Source organism: Equus asinus, chromosome 1 (genome assembly GCF_041296235.1).
Source record: "Equus asinus isolate D_3611 breed Donkey chromosome 1, EquAss-T2T_v2, whole genome shotgun sequence".
Taxonomy (NCBI): Eukaryota; Metazoa; Chordata; class Mammalia; order Perissodactyla; family Equidae; genus Equus; species Equus asinus.
This window is the reverse complement of record NC_091790.1, coordinates 154805678-154827681: the sequence shown is the minus strand read 5'-3', so window position 1 is coordinate 154827681 and position 22004 is coordinate 154805678. Positions and strand designations below refer to the sequence as shown.

The 22004-nt window shown below is 40.2% G+C and overlaps 1 protein-coding gene across 2 annotated transcripts in view; it reads right to left on the bottom strand.

The window, feature by feature from the left end:
- Positions 1-21527, bottom strand: part of CCDC126 (coiled-coil domain containing 126) — a 32441-nt gene extending 10914 nt beyond the window's left edge. Inside the window, exons 1-4 of one of the 2 annotated variants that reach the window (XM_014830626.3) lie at positions 21279-21521; positions 20866-20948; positions 15456-15541; positions 6474-6859 (exon numbers count right to left, since the gene is read on the bottom strand). In XM_014830626.3, the coding sequence (XP_014686112.1) occupies positions 6474-6711 (238 nt within the window). In that variant the 5' untranslated portion in view covers positions 6712-6859; positions 15456-15541; positions 20866-20948; positions 21279-21521. Of the gene's footprint in view, positions 1-6473; positions 6860-15455; positions 15542-20865; positions 20949-21278 lie in introns of both variants that reach the window. The other variant, XM_014830625.3, reaches the window with a different exon arrangement.
- Between the last annotated feature and the right edge of the window lie 477 nt (positions 21528-22004).

Sequence of the window (22004 nt, the reverse complement as noted above, 5' to 3'; positions counted from 1 at the left end):
AGATTTTCCCAGTTCTTGGTATGACAGGTGATTTATATTTGAAACCAGGACATTCACATATTATGTAATGAGATTTTGTATCTTATTTAAACCTCCTGTTTTAGGTGGTTTTCTCTGACCAAAGTGGCAGGGCAGAGGGGTGTCACCTTGTTACTGCCAGGTGGAGGCAGAAGTCTAGGTTCCCCACTTAGCCTCTAATGGCACCCAAGGGTTGTGAGTTCCTCATCACTGCTGGATGGAGGTGGAAGTTCTAGGTCTCCATGAATTCTTCATTGACATTGTGGTGGGGATGGCCTCCTTACCACCGGGCAATGGTAAAAGTCCCAACTCTCCACTAGGACTCCTCTGACACGACCCCAGTGGAAGGAAGATAGGCACCTCATTAATGTCATGTGGGGGTAGAAGTCTTGGCTCCTCACGAGGTCTCCACTGGTACTATGGGTGACAGGGGCAGGTGTTGGATGCCCCATTATAGCTTTGCAAGGGTGGAAGTCTAGGCTCCCAATTTGGCCTTTGAACATGTGGGTGATGGGGCAGCCACAATTCTTTTCTGTAGTGTTTGGCTGAAAGAAAATGGTTATTGTCTAAAAGTTTTCTGTCTTGCTAGGCTGCCCCTTTCCTGGCTACAGAGAACAGGCTTCTTCCGTTGGGGATTTTCTCATCTGTGCCTGGTGGTATTTCTAAGTTGCTGGCTTCTTCAGCACCAAGCCTGGAATACAATGAGTTAAAAAGAAAACCCAGGAAACATACCTCTGTGTCGTTCTTGAGTCCTGAGGTCCCTAGCTAGTCTGACGTTTTTCCTTCCAGTTCTTCTTACGTTTGTTTTATATAAAATGTCCAGGGTTTCCCATTGTACTTAGATGGGAAGTATAAGGAAACACAGATAGCATAGGAACAGGGAAAAGATGGATGTCCACATTCCCAAAGTCCTCGGTTTAGGAGATTTTTTAAAACAGATTTTCTTCAACTATAAAATATATTCTCTAGCAGCTTGTCTGCTGCTCGGTAACACTGTTTCTCTTCATTACTTATATAATAGTTTACATATCTAAAAAACTGATTAAAGTAAGAAATTTTAACCTCAGTTTCTAAAGGGAATTTTTGGTAGATTTGTGTGGAAGAACATTTAAATATTAGCATTAAATTATTTTCCAATTATTCTAAAATATTTATGGAGTCCATTTTTTTAGTGTTCATCCACACTGGTAGATAGTAAAAAGTGAAACTCTTCAAGGAAAACAGGGTCAGTCTTTGGATGGAAAAGCCTGAGGTGGTAAAAGACTGGTGTCGCTGTAGATTCAGAAATAGGTGTGGGAAACCATGTATCAACTGCAGGGTGTTCTATAATAGCCACTGTGACGATCAAAGCAAGTATCTCCAATTCACTGTTCTAGGCAAACCCCAGAAGCCAAACGAGATGCTGTTACAAGAAGAAACAAAACTACATCAGAAAAGACTAAGAATCTTGAGAGAAAGAAATAAGGCACTTGGAAATGATTATATGTAAAAGAGAAAGCACAAGTTACTGCTCGAAATTCACAGATAGTAATCTATAAAATTGAATTCATTAGTACACGGCCTTGGCAATAGTAACAATTCATTGTAGTCTAGCATTAAAAAAAGCTATTAGTTTACACTTATTTTACCAGTAAGTGTTTATCAATAAACACTTACTGGTATAAATATAAATTATAAATAAAAATATGCTTACTTTACCTGGGAAAAACAGGTTAAATAACTTAAGGAAAGAGTATTCAATAAATATTTTTGATTGACTAGTTTTTTTGTATAGCAACGAGAAGCTCAATGGTTTCTATAGATGGCTAAATGTTCAAGTTCTCCAGAACTTGTAAAATTTCTGTATTAGACATAAATGCAAAACAAACAAACAAAAAACCACACCAAATCATAGTATATTAGAATGTAAGTTTGGAAGGAAAAAATTTAAGCGTAAAACTAAACCATAACAACTGACAATAGTAAGAGAACTGAAAAAGCACAAGGAAAGCATTTGCAACATATAATGACAGCATTAACGTCTTCATAAAGAAATCAATTAAGAAATTTCCCTGCAGAAAAATTGGCAAAGCATACCAACAGTTCACTCTCATACATACAAGAAATATAAATAGCTAACAAAAAAGAAAATCTTTTAACCTCTCCTATAAACAAAGAAATGCAAAAGCAAACAATTAGATGCCATTTAAAACTAAATAGAATTGGTATAGTGTGGAGAAACTGGCACTTACGCACTGGTGGGAAAGTGTTAGTAAGAATGTATACTGGTAGAACCATTCTGGAGGGCAATCTGACAAATGTCTATTAAATTTAACATGCATATCCTTGACCAAAAAAATCTACTTCTAGGAAATCTATCCTTCTGAAACATTCACATAAACATGAATACCCTCATAGTAACACTCACATGTAGTTTTCATACACACACACTGCAGCATTGAATCAAACACACGAAAAAGTTAGGCAGCAAATTATCCATCACCACAGAATAAGCAGGAAAAAGGGAAGATTTATAAAATCAAACAATCATGTAAAAAGGATAAGATAGACCTCTAAGTAACAACATGGAAAGATACCCACAGTAATTAAGCAAAAACAATTAAGTTGCAAACTAGTATCCATAGTACAATGTGCTGAACCACGTGTTGGCACACTACAGCTGGTTGGCTGCCTGACTTTGTAAATAAAGTTTTATTGGAACACAGCCATGCTCATTTATTGCAATGGAGACCGTATGACCCACAAAGCTGGAAATATTTACTATTTAGCCGTTTAAGAAAAAGTATGCTACCCCTGATACATACCAGATTGACTTTCTCTCTGCTCTACTTTTACTTATCTTTAAGTTGCTATTTCTATAACATTTGAATGCTTCTGATAAACATAACATTTTCATAATCAGAAATAAGTAAAAGACATTTCAGGGAGTTGGTTAAATACCACGTGGCCATTAAATGATGCAGGTATAATATTCACTGACATAGAAATATCTCCACCATATATTAAATTTTAAAAGTTTATAAAATACTATGTGTAGATGGGTCTCATTTTTGCTTTTAAAACTGTGTTGTTATACACAGTTGGGCAGCACAGCACAGATAGCTACCTTTTAAAATGTCACAGTCATTTTGCTCAAGTAGAAGGAATTTTTTTTTAAGGATTTCTCTTGTTTCAAATGAATTGCTTGTTCATTGTTTCTAGGGGTGCCCTTGGACTAAGCAGAATGCAAAACAACATAATTTCTGCATATGTACCTCCATCTCAGCTTATATTAACTCCTTCATCTCTAGTTATCTAACTTTGATCCTCAAGAGCAAACATAGATTAATCCTCCTCACTTCATAAAAGCCATCAAAAGGGAGAGAAGAAAAAACAGAAAGTACCCAGGGCATTCCCAGATAAAGACGGTACACTGAACAAAGGAATATAACCTCTGCTGACTCTGGATACCCACCAAAACAGTAAATGTACTTTTTTCTTTCTCTTTTAAGCATAACTCCATGAGGCCAAAGGTAATGAGAGAGGAAACAATAACAACAAAACTCCAGAAGATGGAAAGCAGATGGATGAGTATTAACTGACATAGCAGACCTGAAAAAGTTGGCTCTTAAAAGAGAAGTAAGTGGCTGACCTAGCAGCACAGTGGTTAAGTTCATGCACTCTGCTTCAGTGGCCCAGGGTTCCCAGGTTTGGATCCCAGGCACAGACCTACAACCGCTCATCAAGCTGTGCTGTGGTGGTGCCCCACATACAAAGTGGAAGAAGACTGGCACAGATATTAGCTCAGGGCCAATATTCCTCAAGCAAAAAAAGAGGAAGATTGGCAGTAGTCAGCTCAGCAAAAGAAAAAAAAAGAAAAACTAAGAAACAATTACATTTTCTCCACAGAAGTCCACCCTTAAAAGGTCCAGGAATTGTTACACCAGGTATCAATGAAAATAGGGGTATAGAACGAACTGAAAACAGAAGGATTGGGTGAAAATTTATCTTGAAGCAATTTGATTCCTAAATTCTCTACACTACTCCAAAACTGAGCAAGTCCCTCCTCTATTGCAGAAAATCTGCGATGTATTTCCTGAAGCCAGTAGTTGAGGGCCTGGGTACCATACTGAAAACTGGGGGAGTAAATGAAAATTTACATAGTGAGTGCTGAAGCTCCCCCTCCTCCCCTAGCCTTTTGCTCTCACTCAGATTCCACAACACTTGGAGGCCTACACTCCCCAGCAAAAGACTGGAAGTCCCTCACTAGGGAATCTGACCAGCTGAAGAAGAAAGACCTAAATACACTGATATTTGCAATACCCCAAAGAAACAGACACTGATATTGTGTAATAAAGAATCTGATTGGCCTTTGTCCCAGGTTCCTGCGAGGTAGCCTCTAAATGCCTGGAATTTCCTGAGTGATGAGTGTCTGTTACTCATGGTGGGCCCCTGGGACCACGCCTAATAGTTCTTATTAACAAGGTGACTCAGAGTGGGCCCCTAGATAGTTTGTGCTAATGAGATGACTTAGGATGGGGGCTAGCCATGCCACAAAGACCAACCATGTGATCAGGTTAGCTCTTCAGTAGATGAGGCGGAGGAGAAAAGGGCTGGAAATTGAGTTCAACCACATGGCCAGTGATTCAATCAATCACACCAATGAAAGCCCAATAAAAACTCTGGACATCAAAGTTCTGGTGAGCTTCCCTAGTTGGCAATACTCTCAACGTGGTCATACACTGATGTGCCAGGATGGTCATGTGTCCTGATTCCATGTGGAGAAGACGAGGAAAACTTCGCATTTGGAACTGTCTCAGATCTTGCCCTGTGGGTCTCTCCTTTTGGCTGGTTCTGATTTTCTTTTTGCTATAATAAAACTGTAATAGTAAGAGGACTGCTTTCAGTGAGTTCTGTGAGGTGAGCTGATCTAGTGAATTATCAAACCTGAGCGGGTAGTGGGAACTATCAAATTTGTAGCCAGCTGGTCAGAAGTGAGGGTGGCCTAGGGACACCCAAACTTGTGCCTAGTGTCTTTAGTGAGAGCAGTATTGTGGAGGATTATGCCCTTAACTTGTGAAATTTGGCCTAACTACAGGTAGTTGGTATCAGAAGTCATTGCAAATATTAAGGATACTCCCAAGGAAAGGTCCCAGTCAGATGAGCCTATAGTGAATACCACCCAACAACTCAATACTTGCTTTCAAGGTTTTAGTGTTTCCCTCTTAAAAAAAAGCCTCAAAAGGCTAAGGACCACCAACATATTTGGAAGAAACATAAGAACACTTCAGAAAAGTGATGAAATACCCAAGGTGTCTGAATATACTGGAAGGAGATTTAGACAACTGTGGGGGAGCTGCATAGAAAACTAGGCAAAGAAACAAAAATCGAAACATTAATTTTAGAGGAGAAAACAAAGTTGTACAGGAAAGGAAATGTAATCAAAACGTACTACATGGCTCAGTAATGAATACCATTAACACAGTCATAATACTGCAAACACTGAATACTGTTCTAACCAAAACTATGACGGGAAAATGGCAGGACAAGGACAGGTGTGTGAAAACAGCCTGGGATGGGGATGCAATTTTGGGTAAGAAAGCAAGCTGAACCATCATCTTGGATAGCGGGAAGTTAACAGAGAACTCCTATAATTGAAAAATCAAGAAGTAGCTCATGAACACCTTATTTAGAGGTACGGAAGTAATCGCCAAATAAACCAGATGGACTAATTTAAAATGGCTGGCTCTGAGGAAAGGGAAATTTGAGAACTGTTGGTGGTGGGAAGAACTGTCCTTTTTTATTATAAGAATAACAACACATTTTGATTCTTTAAATACATACATGTATAACTTTCATTTAAAAAAAGAAAATGCCCACACGCTCATAAACACAGAAAATGTTCTCTCTCTTTTCTCTTTTTTCTTTCTAAATCTTAAAGGCAAGAGAGAATATGGTATACATAAGGAACTTAAAACATAGTAGGAACCCAGGATGCGAAAGGAAGAATGAGAATAAACAATACTGGAGATATAGGTAAATGCTGTTTCTTAGGAGTTAACAAATGATATAAAACTGATGGTTTATATTGGGACAATCAGGAAAATGTAAATATGAACTAGGTATAATAATTGTATTGTAATTATGTAGAAAACGGTCTTTTTTTAGAGATATCTATGGAAATATCTAGCAGTGAAATGTCACAATTTCTATAATTTACTTTAAATATTTTTCATAAATTAGATAAAACAAATATTGCGAAATGTTAAGAATTCTTAAATCTAGGTGATAGATACATGGGTATTTATCACATTATTTCTACTTCTCAGGACATTTGAAATTTTTCATAATAAAAAGTCAAGAAAAAGTTACTTTGTAAAGCCAATGCATGAGGTAATGAGTTGCATTTCCATGTCTGTCTTTAAACGGGGATAGGTTGAAGAGGAGAGACTAGGAAGAGTCTCTGGTTATCTTACCATATCCCGCCATAGAAGCACCATTCTCGACATCCACTGTGTTCTTATTTTCCTCTGCTAGAGCTTTAACATATCTTTTGCTTAAATCTAGTATTTGTTCGCGTAACTTGACACTGCTTTGATGTCTTGGTTGTTGAAAAGTGTAGTGCAGTAACATCAATCCCCAAATGAGTCCAAATACAAGCAACAGTAAACTCAACTTCTGGGACATGTTTTTTCTTGAGATTGTAAAAATCATTTCTGATGAAGCAAACAGACTCAAGTGAAAAGTGGTAACTAGAGGTAAGTCACCAATCAAGACTTTTAAAGGAAAAAGAAAAAAAATCTCCTCATCTAAAACTGTATATTCTTCATCTTGAGCAAGGTTGCCTCCAACTCTCTCAACTCTGCAAAATTGAGAAAAAAAAAAAGCAATTAGTATTAACCTATATCAGTGACAGAATAGACAATGACAGATTTAAGAAGAGATTCTATAAATAGTTTTGATTTGGAACTATATCATCTTCTTTGACAATTTTCTCCACCACTAAGCAAGCTTCCATGTCTTTTTCAGTCTCATTTATATGCTCTTCAAAAAATTTAAGTAGAGGGGCCAGCCTGGTGGTACAGCGGTTAAGTTCACATGTTCCACTTCAGTGACCCGGGGTTCACGGGTTCAGATCCCGGTTGCAGACCAACACACTGCTTGTCAAGCCATGCTTCGGCAGGCATCCCACAGATAAAACAGAGGAAGACGGGCGTGGAGGTTAGCTCAGGGCTAGTCTTCCTCAGCAAAGCGAGGAGGATTGGCAGCAGATGTTAGCTCAGGGCTAATCTTCCTCAAAAAAAAAAAAAATTTTTTTTAACTAGAAATAAATGTCAATTCATTGAAAATATCTGAAAAAGAAATGCCACCATGGTCACGAAAGTCTTTCAATGACTTATCATTTGTGACTAAAACTATGGATATACAATTAAGACTTACAGGCAATCTCAGTCTATTCAAATACAGGTCACCAACCTAAACATCTAAAAGCTATTTCTCCTCCTCCTCCTCCTTTAAAAACAAAAAAGGTAGATGCCATGAGGAAAGGTGAAATAGACTTGAAAATCAAAATGCCTGTCAAAAAAAAAAAATCCCACAATATAAGTAAGTGTGCCAATATTTGAAAACGTCACTAGAAAATACTACTAACGGCAATGAGATAATCTTAAGAAGCATACAACCTAAAATGAAAAGTTATAATATCTAAGTTTATACTTCTAAGTTTATGCCAGTCATAATGACAAGTGCTAAAACAAGTTAGAATTTTTCCCCCAAATTTACAATTCTATTTTTTTTTTTTTTTGAGGAAGATTAGTCCTGAGCTAAGTACTGCCGATCTTCTTCTTTTTGCTGAGGAAGACTGGCCCTGAGCTAACATCCGTGCCCATCTTCCTCTACTTTATATGTGGGATGCCTACCACACCATGGTGTGCCAAGCAGTGCCATGTCCGCACCTGGGATCCGAACCAGTGAACCCCAGGCCGCCAAGAAGCTGAACGTGTGAACTTAACCACTGTGCCACTGGGCCAGCCCCACCAAATTTACAATTCTAAATTTTAAATGATGTAGGTATGTATTTTTATAATTTAAGGAAACACTGAAAGGTCATATTTCACTTTTGTAAAAAAGAGAAAGGTGATGACCATTATGGAATCTAGAAAGACCTGGAGAGTAATAATGTATGAATCCCCAAAGTATCCAGTGAAGTAAACTCTTCAATTATCTCTAATGGAGTAAAATTCTTCAGATAGAAATAAACCTGGAGTCAAAAATGCATTTCTGGAGCTGGCCCTGTGGCCGAGTGGTTAAGTTCACGCACTTCGCTTTGGTGGCCCAGGGTTTTGCTGGTTCAAATCCTGGGCACAGACATGGTACCACTTGTCAGGCCACGTTGAGGTGGTGTCCCACATGCCACAACCAGAAGGACCCACAACTAAAATGTACAACTATGTACTGGGGGGATTTGGAGAGAAAAAAGCAGAAATAAAGTGCATTTCACAGGGGGGCCAGCCCCATACTTGAGTGGTTAAGTTTGCAGGCTCTGCTTCAGCAGCCTGGGGTTCACCAGTTCAGATCCTGGGCAAGGACCTAGCACCGCATGTCAAGCCACACTGTGGCAGCACCCCACACAGAAGAACTAGAATGACCTACAACTAAGATATACAACTCAGGGCCAACTGGCTCAGGACCAATCTTCCTCACTAAAAAAAAAAAAAAAAAAAAGCCTATCACACCTTAATGAAAATAATCTTTAACTTTTCAACTTTCTGAAGTATGGGCACATAAAAATATCAATTTTAATGCACTTAATAGGGTATAATCACACAACTAAACTAATAAAATCTAGCTTGAGGATAAGACTACAAATGAATACAGTGTCAATAAAGGTAAACTCTGCAGAGCATTCACCCACTTTCAACAGCTATTTCCCGAGCCAGCATACGTGCTAGGTACTAGGGAAACTGTGGTTCTGCCTGAGAAATTTGCTTTCTAGCACAGGTGCTTTCAAACTCCTTTTTTATATAACAAAAATAAAGTATTTTCTAATCTTATGCAAAATGCCAAAATACAAAACACAATCGAAACTTCTCCAGTAGATGTTTGTGTGTTGAGGAATATGTAAGTGGGGGACCTTCTGCCCCGCCAATTCACCTGTCCTGTTCAGAAAACTCCCCCTCCTCCTTTCCCCCAGCCTGCCACCCATCCCCCCTCGGACACCTCTAATAAATTCTGCGGCTGCAAGGTTTGACAAACACCCTCTGTTCCTGTTGAAGTATACCCACCTGCCCAACCTCACTACAAACATGACTGCACCACTAACTGCGTCTATTAATTACAACAGTAGAGTGATAACTGCATGAAAAATTAGGAAGTAACTCCTTTTCAAATTTTCTTCTACTTATGCTTATTTCTTTAGTTATCATACACAGAGTAAATCTCTTCAGATCTTATTGAAACAGTACCATTAATAGCAATACTGGATTACTAAACTTTGCTTAGCAAAGTCAGGTAAACGTAACCTATTTTTTCTACAGAGATTTTACATTTGACTTGAGTTCAAAAAGTGGAAATTCTTGATTCCCAAGAAAAATTTTTTTTTTAAAATTATACACGTATATTAAATTTCTTCTTCCTTTATAAATCTTTACGAGCTCCTATGTCTTTTCAAGTTTCACCTGTGTGCTACATTATCTGACCTAGCACCCAATGGAAGGATGAACTGGGAACCTGTCCTGAAGCGGTCACAACAGGATTCTAAAGCCGTCTTACCACAAAGCCAGAAAAGTGACATCCCTGGAGAACTGACTCCTAGGTATTTTGGCAAATAAAGGCTAAAATGACAGCCTAGAAAGTTCTACGTCACTATACACATCCAAGACCAAAAAGGGAGAGACACAAAACCAGAGGCAAAGAAGGTATTTCAGTTAAATAACAGCAACAACCATTACTGCAATCACTCACTTCACACCAGATTCTGCTCTAAGTTCTTTATATGAAATAACTCATTTAATCTTCACAACATCCCATACTAATAATATTACCACTTAACAGGTAAAAACAAAACAAAACTGAAGCAAAGAAAACTTAAATAATTTGCCCCAGGTCGTACAACTGGATGGTGGAAGAGACAGAAGTCAAAGTTCAGGCTCTTAACTACCGCCCCTCTTTCATAGCAAGGGCAACAGAAACTGGGTGAACAGTTACTAAGTTCTTATCATGTGCCTAACTCTGAAGTAAACATTTCACAAGGGTTATTTCATTTAATATTTTCAATAACCCCCAAAGAAAGATGTTGTGTTGTTATTCTCACTTTAAAGGTGACCAAATTAAGGCTTAGAGGTTAACCTGCCTAAGATTTTTACCCAGGCCAGCTGACTACACTCGCCTGTACTGTGGCAAGAGGTACAAGTCCACAAGTTCAGAATCTGTAGCTCCATTTAGAGTCTGTCTTTTCCTTTAAAGAGGGTGGTTAAATCCAGCCCTCTAGAACTCGTAGCTTTTACAAAACTCCACGAAAGTGACAAATCCCAAGACTGTAATGGCATTAGGCAGAGAACAGGAGACTCATTGGGTGTAGGGGGTGGATAGTCAAACAGGGAGTCTAATCTCTAAGAGGTCAAGTCCTTCCAAGTAGGTACAAGCTTGAGAATGAAAGGCTGCTCACCACCATGAACTCTGCCTAAAGGGTCAGTGGCAGTAGCACCACTAGGCAGAAGCATAGCTGAGAACGATATGCCCCCAAAGTAATAAATCTCAGGGACCAAGGAGGCCTAACTTAAACCTAAAATTTCTCCGTGTGAAGGGCCCAAAGATCTAAGCTGCAAAAATTAAATTAAGAGCCCCTTATTCCTCTCTGTTGACTGTACATTACCCAACTGTACCATCAGATTCAGAGAAGAGGCCTTCATGAAAGGTCCTCCTAGCCTTGACTCTATATGGAATCGGTCTGCTCACCACTGCCCTCAACAAAGCTAAAGCAGCTCGTCTCAGAGGGAAGTCGGGAACTTTCACAGGGACTGCTACCATAAGAAATGTATATGCTGTGTAACTCGCTTGTGTTTGTTATACACTTTCCTATAGTGATAAGTAGTAAAACATTTAATATGAAAAGGGTTTCTTTGGGAATAGCATAGTGAGAAGCTGGGAGCAGTTAATCCCACTCTGCACTAGGGAACTACAAAAGGACACCAAGGAATAAAGGGGATATGGAGCTACCAGGAAGAAAGGACCCCCTGCAGCCCTCTCCAAGTTAAAAAGATGGCCAGGAGGCAGCTTATGACAGAGGGCAGAGTAGTACAAAAGTCCCTGAGAATTCTCTTAGTCAATCCAAGAAAGCCTGAAAACTGTTCTATCTAAGGGTTCATTTCCACAAGCAACTGCAAGCAAGCCCAGCAGAGGTGACTAAGATTCTAAAAGGATACAATTCTGCCTTCGGTATCTTCTCAGAGAACACTTCACATTAAAATCATCTGGAGAGTTTTTTAAAAGTCCCAATGCCAGGTTCCACCCTATATCAATTAAATTAGAACGTCTGGGAGTGGAAGCCAGGCATTGGTGTTTTTTAAAGAGCCCTAGGTTATGCCAATGTGCAGCAAAGTTTGGGAACCACTGTCCAAATCTTAAATTTCTTCATAAAGTAGCAATGATAGACAGCTACAGGTAGGGTCACTAAATTCAAAGTTACAAGTCAGTTCATCAGGTGTGACATAGGATTCCTGCCTGGACCTACCTATAACGACCGTGAAGGAGAAAGGGTAAGGTGATGAGAAAACACTTTGCTGGAATCCAAGTCATTCCTGCCAGGGCGGGTGAGGCCCTGTATTTACCAGGCAGGGGTGGAGGTGCAGTGAAGAGAAAGCAATTTCCACTGGTCCCACTTTCATTCCTAGGCTGATTATGAATACACTGTTCTATCCTCTTGAGAGAGATTTCTGCAATTTCATATAGAAAAAAAGCAGATAAGAAGTTCTGAATTCTTTAGCAACTAAAGGTAATTTACCTTAGTACTTTTAAAGAGAAATAATTCTTAGACTCAATCTTTATGAAAGAAAAAGAAAAGGGAGGGTTCAGTGTCTCTTTCTATGCAAGGTTCACAGCTGCAAATGACAGAGGAAGTTGCACTTTGAACCTCTCCAATTTTTCTGTATGTTTCAAGTACTCGTCCAGCTCCTGGAATACCACCGAGGTCAGGATGGAGACAATAACCAGAAACTTAAAAGGTTTACACTGTCACTGAGGACTCATGGCTATCATCTAGCATAGTATTTATCAGAATCCTTGCTCCACCAAAATAGTCTACATCTAAAAGCTTTTTAATCCTAACTTCTAGACCACTATATTGTCTACCAATCACTCAAAAAAATAAAACTTCAAATTGTTCCCAAGAAACACTGGAGAATTTTTAAAGGCAAAAATAAAATCATCATTACCTTTATCATCATTACTATTTTGACCTAAGATAGACTCCTGTAGGGGAGAAAGACATTTCCTCTACCCGATGTGGGTTCGTCTGGCCAGAGAACGAATTAAATTCACATGAGACAGAATAGCAGGAGAAAATTAAACAAAGCTTTATAACATGTATACATGGGAGAAGTCAGGCAAGCTGAGCAACTCGCCAAAATGGCTGAAGCCCTCCCCTTAAATATCATAGCCAGCAAAAAGACAAAGGAGGATGTTGGGGGTGGGGGGAGTCAGTTACAGCAGGTTACCAGAAACAGGAATCAGATTATTATGCAGATTTAAGTCCTTGCCTTTGGTATTGATTAAGAGTTTCTAGAGAGAAGGTCATCCCCTTTCTTCTTCCTGGTACTGAGAGGGAGGCACCTTTACAGATAGAGATTTCCTTTACAATGTAAATGTCTCCTAACAAAGGGCAAGCAAGTTCCACCCCTCAGAGCCTCCTTCCCTGTCCCAGTTTATCAAAAGCAATCAGCCTCAAATAATCCTCATGCCAAAGAGACATATCTTGGCATGGCCAAGACCAGTCCCCCACACTCCTAAATATTTTTAAGATTCCCAGGGGAAAGTCCTCACTCAACTGCAGAAATTACAAAAGGAATTACAGTCCACATGGTCCAAAAAGAGAAGAATTAAGGAGAGGAGACACACTTAAAATGAAGTAACTGCAGAGTACTAGATTTGAAGAGGGGCAACAGAGTGAGGTCCAAGTACCATCATCTCCAATGGGATTACTGCAGCTGCTTCTCAAGTGCTTTCCTAGATCCCTCTCCAACCCCACTTCCAGCCATAGTCCTCAGAGCAGCCAAAAATGTTCTTTTAAAAACAAGCCATGACTCAAATGGCCACAATTTGAATATTTCTCCAAAAGAGATATGCAAATAGCCAAAAAGCACATGAAAAGATGCTCAAACCACTAACCACTAAGGAAATGCAAATTAAAACTACACTGAAATACCACTTCACAACCATTAGGATGACTATGAAGGGCATCAGTGTATACCAGCCTAAAATATGCCTCTTTGGTATAAAGACTATTTTGAGCTGAAGATAACTGAGAAACAGCAAACGCAGGAAGGGCTCCCTGCCCTCCCCCTTTCAACCTAAAAGCAAGACATGAATTTCCGGTGAGAAAGGTGAGAACATTCTTATCACAGGATACCAGGAGTTGATGCTGAGATTAATCTGTAGAAGCACACCTTAACTAAAACAGCCCTTATCTTTCATTCATTTCCCCCATATATCTACCTTCCCACAATTTACTGCCTCTAGAAGATCAAACTCCTTTTCCTTTGTCTTGTCACATCTCCACAATTTATGGCTCTTTAAATGGTGTATAAGCTCTCGGGCCTAACTGCTTCTTTGGAGGTTTCACTTCATTTCTGTGAAGCCTGTAATTTGCATACATACAATTGCAAATAAACCTTTTTCTCCTGTTAATCTGTCTTTTATCAGTTTAATTTGCAGAGTCCCAGGTACTGAACCTAAGAAGGTAGAGGAATAAGTTTTTTGCCTTCCGCTACAGCTATTATCAAACAAATAAAAACAGCAAGTGTTGGTGCAAATGTGGAAAAACTGAAACTCTTGTGCACTGCTGATGGGAGGGAAAAATGGTACAGTTGCTGGGGAAAACAATACGGCAGTTCCTCAAAAAATTAAACACAGAATTACCGTATGGTCCAGCAATTCCACTTCTGGGTATAATCACAAAAGAATCGAAGGACAGACTCAAAGAGATACTTGTACTCGCATGTTCGCTGCAGTATTATTCACAATAACCAAAAGGTGGAAACAACCCAACTGTCCATCAACAAACGAAGAGACCAACAAAATTCGATATATACATACAATGGAATATTATTCAGCCTTAAAAGAAAATTCTGATACAAGCTACACCATGGATGAACTTTAAAGACATTACACTAAATTAAGCCAGACACAAAAGGGACAAATATTGGATGATTCTACTTAGAGAGGTACCTAGAATAGTCAGAGACATAAAGACAGAAAGGAGAATGGTAGCTACCAGGGGCTTGGGGGATAGGAGAATGGAGAGTTATGGTTTAAAGTTTAGGGTACAGAGTTTCACTTTGCGATGATGAAAAAGTTCTGGAGATGCATAGTGGTAATAATTGCACAACAACGTGAATGTACTTAATGCCACTGAACTATATACTTAAAAATGGTTAAAATAGTACATTTTATGTTGTGTATTTTTTATCATATACATACACACAAAAGAAGTCATCACATCACTCCTCTGCTTAAAAACCCTTCACCAATTTCCCATTGCATTTAGAATAAAATTAGAACTCTTTACCACAGCCACAGGCCCTGCATAATCTGACTTCCACCCTCCTCTCTCTGTCCTAATCTCACACCAGTTCCCTGTTGCTCACTGTACTACAGTCACTCAGCAAAACACACCAAATTCTTCAGGGTCTCTACAACTGCTGTTCCCCTGTTTAGAATGCTCTTCCTGCCAATGGCTCCTTTTCATCCTTTAGTATTTAGCTCAAATGTCACCTCTTCAAAAAGTAGCCTTCCCATTCCAGCCTCAAGGTACTTCTATCATTCTCCATGTGAAATTACATATTCTACCTTTAAAACCTTGAGCAAGTTATTTTATCTCCCTAAACCCTAATGTCCTCGCTTACATAACGGGGACAACAGTACCTAACCTAATACTGGCAAGGAAAAGTGATACCTCATACTTCTCAATAAATACTAACCTTTATTATTAGTGTCAGGCTCTTAGGCAGCAACGCCAGTAATTCTTGACAATCTGAGTAACTTGAGTTAATACAGGGGATGTTTTACTAGACTCAAACAAAACTCTTTTGATTAGCTCTCACGGCCCTCCATAATGCAGTCCCCAAAGACCAAATTTATTTCCCATTAGTCACAAAAATATCTCTCCCAATCAAGCCAGTCTTCTCCCCGTCTCATACAACAGTAATAATAATACCTTACATTTATGTAATATTTTTATTTACCGAGCATGCTTCCTTCTGTCCTCTCATTCAGTTAGTAATAGTCAGCTATCAGAGAGGCTGTAGGCTTGAAAGTTTCTACTCAGAATCTGTGGACAACATGAAATATTTCATTGGTACCAGTCACTGAAGAATTACGCAGTCCTAAAGATGACATAACAGCATGTTGTTGGTAAGAACAGTTCATCTTCCAAATAGCCGACAATGAGACGAGAGCATCTATTTAAATGCTACCTTAGCCAGAAGGATTTCAAAACCTCATTACTTTACTCTAGCCCACGCTGATTGTCTTCTAACTCCCACAGCACATTACTTTATACCAACTGATTTTACACATCATATCATCCAATCATGTGTATGAGCCTTGTCTCCTAAGTCCCAGGTCCTGAAGAGCCAGAGTACCATGCCCTACACTGCTGCCACAACTCCCACAGAGCCGGGTGAATGACCAGCAATCACTGAGAGAGGTCTCATACTTTACTTTAAACACATCCCTGAGCCTAACCTCACCTTCTCCCAAGCAGCAATGGGACCTCCCTGCCATGTTTTCAGGGCAGAGGAAACAGAAATTTCAAGGTAAAATTAAAGTATCTTCAATTATCCATTTCTGTGTTGGAAGAACCTGAGAAGAAATCTAATCCAATCCCTTCATATTTCAGATGAAGAAACTAAAGCCCAGAGATGTTCAGGGTCTTGCCCAAAATGCGACCATCAATTATGGCAGAAACTGTACTGGTCCAGAACACAGGTCCTGACTCACTGTCTAAGTTTTTCTCTATACCACACTACCTCCCTTACCTCCCCTAGAAAGACTGTGTTTATAAATACTGAATGAATTGTACCATTAAATGAAGCTTGTTCTTTTTTGCTTTAAAAAGAATGTAACCAGAAGATAGTCATGGCAGTTTAGGGCAATGATTGTAAAATTCTGAAGATGTATCACTTGGACTATTCATTAAATTATCAAGTTGGCACATTAAAGTTTCAAATATGCTTTATTCATATAAATCAAAGTATTACAAAGTCACTGCAAGAAGGATCTAAGAAACTTTAGATCTTTGTTTTACACAGGCAAAAAACTACAACAGAAAAAACATGCAGCAAAACAAAGATAAATACAAGGTCTTCTGGATATAAACACCTTAACATGATCAGCAAAACATTGATAAGAAAGAACACATTTCCAGAAAAAAGAATTGGGTGGGGTGCACAAAGGCCCAGACCCAAACACAACCTTTACTACATGCCCGTTTCTTTTCAGCAGGAAAGAACCTGGATTATTCATTCATTTGCTCACTTATTCATTCACAATATGTATTAAAGCACCTACTACACGCCAGAAACTGGAGATGTGAAAGGTGAAACAAGATAAGACAGGATTCTTGTTCTTCTGGAGATTATGCTTTGGTAGGAGTGGGACCATAAACAAGCAAACAAAGAAACAAGCTAATTGCAGCTTGTGAGAAATTGCTATGAAAAAAATAAACAGGGCAATGTGAGATTGTGTGAGGAGTCTACGTGAGGTGTGAGGTCAAGGAAGGCCCTCCAAGGAGGTCTGATCTGAAAAAAAAGGAAGTACAAAGTCTGGTTCCAATTTCGTTCCAACTAAAACCTTTAGAATTCTTTTCCAACCAGAATCTTGGAAGCAGGCAGTAAATTCCTTATTCCTACTCTTCTCAGTATAAACTAATGAGAATGAGAACGATCTCAATCCCCAGCATGGAACAGCCTGGTTTGGAGAAATTGTCCACAATGAACAGAAGGAAACTCACTAGCAAAGAAAGCTTTGTGTTCCCCTTTCTTATGAGAATGGCACTTCCGCTGTTGGTAATACACAGGAACAGTAATGATGTGATATGGTGATCTTTACACAGAAAAACATGTTCTTATCAGCATTTCCTAACATTAAGGGGGCAGTGGCAAAATGCGGTATGGAATAAAGTCTAGGTAGCAGTCCAACAGCATGTTAACCTATAACTGTTATTAAGCATTTAAATACAGTTTTTTGAACTCTAAAACATTCTTTGTTAAAGAACACTAAAGTAGGAAAACAAAGAACATGGGGAAATTTTTTTCTTAATTTTCATATTTATTACAGGCCTTAATGTCTCCACTCCAGTTTACAAGATCTTTGCCTGTCAGTAAATTGCCCAAGATCTGTTCAAAGCTCTATTACACTACTCGCCGAACAGCAAACATGCCAACAGCTAGATATTTAAGCAATTTTCCAGCAGTTTCTCCCTAGCCAGGGACTTAAAGACAAATATATTAGTCCAACATTATTACTAGGGAAAAGTAAAGACAGAGAATCAGGGAATATTTAAACCAGAATGCCCTCATCTGAAAGATAAGGAAAGTGAAGCACAAAGAGGACTGATGACTACCAAGGTCAAATGGGGGAAACGAGGCATCCAAACGCTCAGCCCAGGACTCCAGAGTTTTTCAAAAGCAAGGAACAAAAATCAACATTAATAGTTTGCAACTGGCACTTTTTTAAAAAACAAGATAAAATAGAAACCATCAGAGCAAACTGTATGCACTACAGATTTTATTTTGTGAAACTTTTCTTTCAGTTTTCTATATATGTATGTATCTTTTTCATACACAGACAGGCACCTGCACACAGAGTTGCACAAAAAGACTCTATGGAGTCTTGACAAAAAGACCTCTGCTATGGGTTGCAGTTAAAAATTTTAAAAACACTCTTGAAATACTTCCTTGTATTTTTATGCAAACATTGCAACAGCAACATTAAAAACATTAACAGATGGCTAATCCTACCTTAAAAATCTCTCCTTCAAATCCCAATTTTGCATTTATTCAGTGCTTTGCTTTTTGTGCTGTTATAACTATAGCTGAAGTGACCGTTGACAGCAGCAACTGGCAAGCAGAGAAGCTCTCACTCAGCCAAAGGTGCTACAAGAATCATGCCTACTTGTCTCCCAAGGAATTTACAGCTAGAGAGGCAGGTTACATACTACAAAAAGACACAGTATGTTCACCAGAGCTCAGAGGTTCAGAGAGTTCTCTGCAAAAAAGACTCCGAAAGAAGTCCTCCACAGACTTGACCTCGGAATGTAATTTCAGGGGAAAAGGCCCATTCCTAAAATATTTTTCTCTACATAATACTGCCTGAGGCTAATATCTGGGGGAAAAATATTTAACATAGGACACAGCCATCCACTCCTAATTAGGTCTAAGATTTAAAATGTGAACAGCCTTGAGAGAAGCTACACTAAAATTCCAGCCATGATACAGAAATATCATATCTTAAGATAGCAGATCATTTTTAGATGGCATATTTGGGAGAGGGGAGGGAAGACGATGATAGCACTGAAGAGCACAAAGATATATAAAAGAAAATGGGTAATGTAAGTCAGGGTTAAGAATAGAAAATGTTAGAGGAAAGGAGAAACTACTCAATCACTATGCCACAGTGAAAGTTAAATCTAAATATATTATACAGTCCTAGAGATTTCAGTCACAGAGCCTGACCTGGCCACAGCCTTGGCCAATCATGTTTTGTGCCATATGACCCCACCTCCTCTTCCACAGCTAACCAGACTAGCATTGGGCAACTTTGCCTGAGGCCTCTGACAAAAAGAGGCCTCTAAGAAAACCAGGATGTTGACAGTAGGAACAAAAAGGGAAAGAATTCACCAAAAAACCCAATGAAATTGGATCAAGGGATTGACAAACTAGAGTTATAAAGAGGCAGGCATAAAACTAAACAGAGGCTATGAGTAAAGGAAAAGAGTAGCGAAAAAGAGAACTAAGCATGTCAAAAACGCACAGAAAAGGTGCAGCTCATGAAAGGGAGGAAGGACTGGTTGGCAGAGATTCTTGTTTGTGGTAGCTCTCTAGTTCTTCCATGTATATTCCCTTCCTCAAGGTGGAAAAAACCCCTCAAATACAAATAAATGACAAAAAGAGTTTACCTCAATTTTTTCCCACGTTAAAAAGAATGTCTAAAAACCCTTATCATTGAAAGCGTGAGCTAGAAGAGTCCTTGGAATCAGACCAATTCACTATTTTAGCGATGAGGAAATTGAGGACCACAAAGGAACCCAAGGTTACACAGATGGTGACAGAGCTAGGACAAGAATCAAGGTCTCCTATTTCCATAGTCATTACTCTCTTACACTGCACTAAATAACACCAACACAGAAACAACATTTTTTTTTCAAAATGAGTATTTTTGCCACATGTTTTTAAATGAATCAGAAATCTTTATGTGCATATGCCATCCCCCCACAGTTTAAATAAGTTTTCCACTTGTTTACTCTCTGGCTCTCTGTTATCCTTATGAAATACATTCACTAGATTTCTTCTATTCTTCTTAAATACTTTTTTTAAATGCATTTGTCTATAAAGACATTACACAGAAAATTCACCAGGCCCCTCTGGCTTTTCCCTATAACTCCACATTCAAAAACTACACTATTCAGGACACGTTATTACACATATTACACAATAGTGTTTGAGCTCAATGTGGTACAGAACAGACATTTTAAATGAAAAAGTTCAATTAAGGACCATAAGGATTTCCTTGAAGAAAAACTCATCACCACTGTCAGTAAAATTCAGGAGAAAACCGTAAAAGAACAATCGAAACTAAAGAGGAACTAATGTGAAATGTTTCAAGTCACTCCTTATAAAATTTATTGCATTCATTCAACTTGTCCTGAGAACAAAAACTACAAGTTGGAAACACAAATCCCAAAGAGGAAAATTACTAACCAATGGGTAAGTGTAGAGAGAGACTGAAAAAAGTAGAGATACGGTAAAGATGGTGAAGCCCCACGCCAGGACTACAGGACACCTAGATGCTTACTCTGCCAAAACACTTAAGCTCCTTTAAGGATCCCCCCCAAACGACACAGCGCGGGGGGGGGGCACGACACGGTGAATAAGTCCTTGTACCTCTAAGGCTGATCCACAGAAAAGCAGAGTCATCAATTTCCTAAGAACATTCTCAGCCATCCCAAAACAGCGGAAATTAAGAAGATAGCATATTTTAAAGAATGCTTACGTTTAAGGTGAACAAGGTATAAAGTGAAGAACACACAGCCTAGGGTGCTAGTGATTAAACAGAGAAAAGCACAAAACTGACAAATCCAGAGGCCACTTCAGTATAGCTAACGAAAATACCATATTCAAAGGATTCTTCCGTCAAATGAAGAATTAATGGCGTTCTAAGTGTATTATTTCTTATTCTAAGAACTTAAAGGTGTGCCCTGTTATCTCCATTTGATCGATGAGAGAATTCAGGCTTAGAGCCTTTCATTCACCAAGGTCACAAAGCCAGGCAGTGAGTCGATCAGGATTAGAACCCAGGCTGTCTGAGCCGCTCTCAAAACCGCTTGCGAGAATATAAGCCACAGCCGACAGGGCAGTTTAAGTTTGTCCTTACCAGTCCCCCGGGAGCCGAGTTGTGAAGACGGAGTGAAAAACGGGCATTTGACTTTCTCTCTCTCAAAGTACAACAGAGCTGAGCTGTCAAAAACAGAGAAAGAAGTGAGCGCGGCTACCGCGCGGGCGCTGCATCCCCGCAGCTCAGGTCCGACGCTCGCCCGCGCCCGCGGCCCCGGACCGAGCCCGCCCCACGCGCGCTTCCTCGCCCGGGCCCGCGCGGCCGCGGCTGGGCGACCCGGAGAGGCAGGGACAAAAGCCTCTCCGGCCGCGGTGCCCGAGTCGGGTCTCCGGGGAAGCCCCGCGGCAGCGGCTCCGGTGGGGCGGGGACCGGCGGAGGAGGGGCGACCACGGGGCCGAGGGGCTCCGCCAGAGGCGCGGGCCGGACTGGCAGAGACGCCCCCTCCCCATTACCTTGCCCGTGGGCTCTTCGTCACCGTCGCCGCCGCCAAGCGGCTCCCGAGCCAGGGCGGCGCAGCGAAAGCGTATGAGCGGGCGTCGGCTGCGTCCCGCGCTCGCGAAGCAGCCTCCAGGTCGGGATGGACTAAGACCGAGGCTGGGAATTAGGGACCAGGTTGGCTCCCAGCTCGTGCAGATTCTACTCTTCTCGTCCCTCGCACTGCGCTTCCGCTCCGCCTCCTGGCCCAGCCCGGCCCTTCCCCCACTTCGACGACCAACAGCCCGCGGCGCGCGGCATTGTGGGGGATGTAGTCCCGGAATGCGGAAGAGGCGGCACGTGCTTCTAGCCTGCCAGCAGCTACTTCAGGTCAGGACCACGCCGTTGCGTGGCAACCAGTGGGGGTGGCCGGTTCCTTCGGATTGGAAGAGGAGCTTACGAGAGGCGTACTCCCTGCTTTAAATAGCGTGCAGGCTTTGAAAGGAGGGTGTGGGCGTTTTACTCCTGACCCTCCCGATGCTGGGAGCTAACAATCCCGATGCTATTGGCTTGAGGCGGAAGGCCTTAGTAGTGATTAACTGTGTGCTGTGGACAAGAGTGCAGTTCTTGCTCCTGAACGTCCATAGCCAGTGGAGTACGGCAAGAAAAAGAAAAGGGCTAAAGATTGAAAAGGAAGAAACAAAATTATTTTTCACAGATACACTTATGTTTGCGGCAAATCCAAAAGAATCTGCAGATAAATT